The sequence below is a fragment of the Oryzias melastigma genome, unplaced genomic scaffold (genome assembly GCF_002922805.2).
Source record: "Oryzias melastigma strain HK-1 unplaced genomic scaffold, ASM292280v2 sc00281, whole genome shotgun sequence".
Lineage (NCBI taxonomy): Eukaryota > Metazoa > Chordata > Actinopteri > Beloniformes > Adrianichthyidae > Oryzias > Oryzias melastigma.
Window position 1 is genome coordinate 39,066 of NW_023416904.1, and position 5,377 is coordinate 44,442.

At 37.5% G+C, this 5,377-nt stretch overlaps 1 protein-coding gene across 1 annotated transcript; it reads left to right on the top strand.

Annotated features, from left to right (window-relative positions):
- Positions 1-1,287: 1,287 nt before the first annotated feature.
- On the top strand, positions 1,288-4,036 carry LOC112138192 (oocyte zinc finger protein XlCOF6-like). The gene has a single exon (XM_024260761.1). It carries the CDS (start codon positions 1,305-1,307, stop codon positions 3,327-3,329), a length of 2,025 nt encoding a protein of 674 aa, XP_024116529.1. The 5' UTR covers positions 1,288-1,304; the 3' UTR covers positions 3,330-4,036.
- The last annotated feature ends 1,341 nt before the right edge of the window (positions 4,037-5,377 follow it).

The window sequence follows — 5,377 nt, forward strand, 5'->3', positions numbered from 1 at the left end:
AAACTTAAACCACAATAGAAATAGAAATATGGTGTGTGATGCATTTACTGCCCTGATGGTCCTGTGATGGCGGCGGCCATCACAAGGTCCAAGGAAATCCCTTTAGACGCAATAAATACTTATACTTAATCCTCTACGGTCGGGTTAGCATCCATCACAGCTCCATTAGCATCCATGCTAGCGCTGGTAGCGCCAGGCCGCACCCGGGGTTGTAGTTGAAGTCCCGTGAGAATCACATTATTCATCCGTGCCTGTTGATCCATGTCATGCATCCTCATCTCCAGGAGATCTTGGCGATTATCTCGTTGTTCGTTACGTGCCTTTTCTTGACGGAAATCTTCCACGAGTTGTAGCAGCGGTGTTACCTTAGCTTGAAGCTGATGGTTTAGATTCAGAGAGAACTGTTGGGGTTAGCTTAGCTTGTATGTCAGCTAACGTGGTTTCAGCTCTGCCAGATTGACTTCAAAATTTTTCTTCGGTGCCATGTTCAACTCTCCGCGTTGCTGTAGTTGTTGCTGCATCTTGGTGATTAAAGTCGCTTGTGGGCAACTTTTAAAGACTTTAAAAGCCGAAGAGTTGAGGAGAGCTGGAGACACACGTCTGCTCGTGACCCGGAACCGGAAATCCTCAAATGATTTGGCATATGTTGGTAAATCAACATTTCCCATGTTATTTTCAGATGACAGCAATCTTTTAAATTTCTCATAAGGTTTTTTAAAACAGTTGTAGAAAAACTAAAGACGGATCTAAAAGAATACTTGACCTGGTTTCAAGCAAACAAATCATTTTAAAATAAAAATAAAAAATAATTTTATGTTGTTTTCAGATTGTAAGAACACAACAATTTGATTAAAATTGACATTCAAAAATAACAAATTGAAGAAGTTTAATCCATTAGATTTTTAGGAGTCCAGCTGGACAACAAACTCCTTTGGAAAAATCATGTTGGTGTTGTCTGCAATAAAATAAAATCTCTGGGCATCATCAGAAGAATTGAAGATTATGAACATTTTCCAGTTATTGTATCATTGTACTATTCCCTTATTTATCCATATTTCTATTATTGCCATATTGTTTGGGCAAGTACTTGTCTTGCTTATCTGAAAGAAATGTTACTTTTACAAAAGGTACTTGTTTGTTTGGCCGCAAATTCTGTTTATGATAAACTCAGTGACCCACTCTTTTCAAAATTACAGTTGTTAAACATTTATGATATCAATATTCATCAGATGCTACAAAGACATGTAACAGAGCTCAAACTTTCTTGTATTTGTGTCTATGCAGTCCTCCCTCAACACTGGGTGATGGAAGAAGAAAATCTCTGGAACCAACAGAGGAACTTCAGCATGGAACAGAATGATCCAGAATCTACAGAGACTAAAGAGAAACAGGAGGAACTAGAACTTCTACAGAGAGAAGAGGAACAGGAGGAACCAGAACCATCACAGATTCAAGAGGAACCAGAACTTCTACAGAGTAAAGAGGAGCAGGAGGATCCAGAACCATTGCAGATTAAAGAGGAACACGAGGAACCAGAACCATCACAGATTCAAGAGGAACAGGAGGAACCAGAACCATCACAGATTAAAGAGGAACAGAAAGAACCAGAACCTCCACAGATTGAAGAGGAGCAGGAGGAACCACGGAGCATACAAATTAAGGAGACTTTCACCTTGATAGAGATTTCTACTTTTGAGGAACAAGAGAAGAGTGAAAAAGATGTAAGCAATCAGCAGAGCCTGAATGGAACTGATAGTCAGGATGAAGAAGGAAACCAACATGAAGAATCAACATCAACTCTAGATGAAGAGACAGAGCCACAGAACAGAGATCAGAGGAAGAGAAGGGACAGAAGTCATGTCCAAAGTGTGGACAGCTCTCACATGTCAGAAGGTCAGTGTGACTCTGATGTTAGAAAAAAGTCCAAGATGAAAACTTCTGTCATGAAACATAAACAATCCCCAAAAGAAAAGAGACTTTCCTCTGCAGGGTCTGGTAAAAGAACAAGAATTCCACACGATGTGTCTGTTCACAGAACTAAGTCTGATGAAAGACTTCATGTCTGTGAGGAATGTGACGGAACATTTTGTTATGTATCACAGCTCAAAACACACATGAGAATCCATACAGGAGAAAAGCCTTTTACGTGTAAGGAATGTGACAGAAGTTTTAATCGAATATCTAGTCTCAAATTACACATGAGAATACATACATTAGAGAAGCCTTTTCCGTGTAAAGAATGTGACAGACGTTTTAGTCAATTATCTAGTCTCAAATCGCACATGAGAACTCATACAGGAGAGAAGCCTTTTTCGTGTAAAGAATGTGACAAAAGTTTTAGTTGCATAGCTTATCTCAAAACGCACATGAGAACTCACACTGGAGAGAAGCCTTTTTTGTGTAAAGAATGTGATAAAAGTTTTAGTCAAATATCTGGTCTCAAATCGCACATGAGAACTCATACAGGAGAGAAGCCTTTTCCGTGTAAAGAATGTGATAAAAGCTTTAGTTGCATAGCTTATCTCAAAACACACATGAGAACTCACACTGGAGAGAAGCCTTTTTTGTGTAAAGAATGTGATAAAAGTTTTAGTCAAATATCTGGTCTCAAAACACACATGAGAACTCATACAGGTGAGAAACCTTATCCATGTGAAGAATGTGATAAAAGCTTTAGTGTGATATCTAATCTCAAAGACCACATGATGACTCATACAGGAGAGAAACCCTTTTCATGTAAAGAATGTGATACAAGTTTTAGTTGCATATCTCATCTCAAAAGACATATGAGAATTCATACAGGAGAGAAGCCTTTTTTGTGTAAAGAATGTGATAAAGCTTTTAGTCGCATATCTGTTCTCAAAAGACATATGAGAATTCATACAGGAGAGAAGCCTTTTTTGTGTAAAGAATGTGATAAAGCTTTTAGTCGCATATCAAATCTCAAAGAACACATGAGAACTCATACAGGAGAGAAGCCTTTGTTGTGTAAAGAATGTGATAAACGTTTTAGACAAATGGGTAGTCTCATATCACACATGAGAATACATACAGGAGAAAAGCCTTATTTGTGTGAACAATGTGATAAAAGTTTTAGAATGATATCTCATCTCAAAGAACACATGGTAAGTCATACAGGAGAGAAGCCTTTTCTGTGTAAAGAATGTGATAAAGGTTTTAGTCTGAAGTCTCATCTCAAAAGACATATGAGAATTCATACAGGAGAGAAGCCTTTTTTGTGTAAAGAATGTGAGAAAGGTTTTGGTCGCATGTCTACTCTCAAAGACCACATGAGAACTCATAGAGGAGAGAAGTCTAGTTGTGTGTAAAGAATGTGACAAAAGTTTTAGTCAAAAATCTAGTCTCAAATCGCACATGAGAATTCATACAGGAGAGAAGCCTTTTTCAAGTAAAGAATGTGACAGAAGTTTTAGACTAAAAGTTTAATCTCAAAGCACACATGAGAACTCATACAGGAGAAAAGCCTTTTTTTTAAATCAAGGGAAACTCACAGCAGAGGACTTGTGAAGAAAATACAATAATGGTCTAACTGGGAAGGTTTAACTACTGTGAAAAAATGTTTTCTCTTATTTTAAGGGCCATGTAAAATAAACTATAAAAATTGTATTATAATGTTCATTTCTCACTAGAAACAACTCCAAACCGGTATTTTGATCCTTTTACAATTTCTGAGTAATCCTCTATAAATCTTTGCTCTGAGCACCAGCCCCCATAACCCATCAAAACAAGCGTGTTCTCACAATCTGACATCACAAAGTAAGGACGGCCCCTTTCAGGAAGCATCTACAATGAAGTTGGTTTCTAAAGCACTTCACAGCTGACAAGCTGTGTGGAGATTCTACTTTTCTTTTCCAGCAGAACTTTTATCATTTCCACTCTACTAAAGTTACCTAAAGCTGCTTCTCCTTAAACATCTTTTTATGTGTTTGATCAAGCAGCAAATTCCCTGAGCTGGATTCAATCAAAAATCTTTCAAGTGTTTTTAAAGAGGAAGATGAGACAGCAGAGCCAACAATGAAGATGAGTTGAAGTCAGCTATCAAATGAACCTGAGCTTTTATTCCATGTACACAGAGCCACAGGCTGATGGCCTCCATACCACATTGATGCAGTCATTCAATGAAAAGGAGGAACAAATGGTTATTGAATGGAGACAAAAGAACACTTCTGAATCTGAAAATGTCCTTTATGCTTCTTCTGATAGAATATTCTCATTTTCTAAGAGAAGTTTTTAGCTTTTCATCATCTATCGGCCACTATGATCACATTGATAAAAAATGAAGGAATGTGGAAATGATTATATACATCATTATATACATCATACAGCACAAATCCATCTCTGTCTCAAACCCTTCTATTCTCGCTGAGGCTTCACCTATTTTTAACTTTTCATTTTCTATCAGGGGAGGTAAGAAAGGTGGTGGCACAGCATCGATAGCTCACAAAACAGAGGTGCTGATGGATGCTTTCATTTTTAGTCGTTTAGATTATTGTAATGCCCTGCTCTCTGGTTTACCTAAAAAATCTCTTACAAATTTACAATTATTACAGAACTTGGCGGCACGAGTTCTGACGAGGACCAGTGGGCGGGAACACATTACACCAGTTTTAAAATCGCTGCATTGGCTCCCTGTGCATTTCAGGATTGATTTTTCTTGTAATGGTTTATAAATGTTTTTATGGTCTTGGGTCTTCTTATTTAACTAGAGCTGTCAGGCGATTAAAATTTTTTATCGCGATTAATCACAAATTAATATGTGGCTTTTTTTTAGGAAAAAAATGTGTGCTTCGTGGAATTTAGCAGTTCTACATTAATTATGAAAACAAGAATGACAAAATTAATAGTTTTCATCAGAAATACTTTATTTTGTAACATTGTATTGAGATAAACTTTCTTAACAATAAAAGGCTGTAACATAAAATGCCTAACAAAAGCCCAAGTGCAAGTGAAGGGCATTTTAAATTCAAAACTTCAATCAACGTTCAGTAAAATAAAATAAAAAACATTAAAAAAAATGTCCATAACACTTTCATGTTTATTTTTCGTCAGGACCAAATCTTTTCCTCCTCTGCTGAACTACAGTAATAAATGAAATAGAGATTTATCCTTTCCAATGAACTTTTGTTTTTTAAAACACTAAATACTGAGAAAAGCGGGATACAGTGTGGATAGTTTGACAGTCTGTTACTGTCGCCGCGTTCTCTGGCTTCAGCTCGATGCAGCGACGTGTCCAGCGGAGCTCACGCCATGAATATGCCGGCAGACAGACAGCTATGCTGGGGCTGGATCACGCTTAAACCTCCAGAACTTTGGGATATTTTGCATATTTTCGTGCGGCGAAAGAGGGATGGGCCAC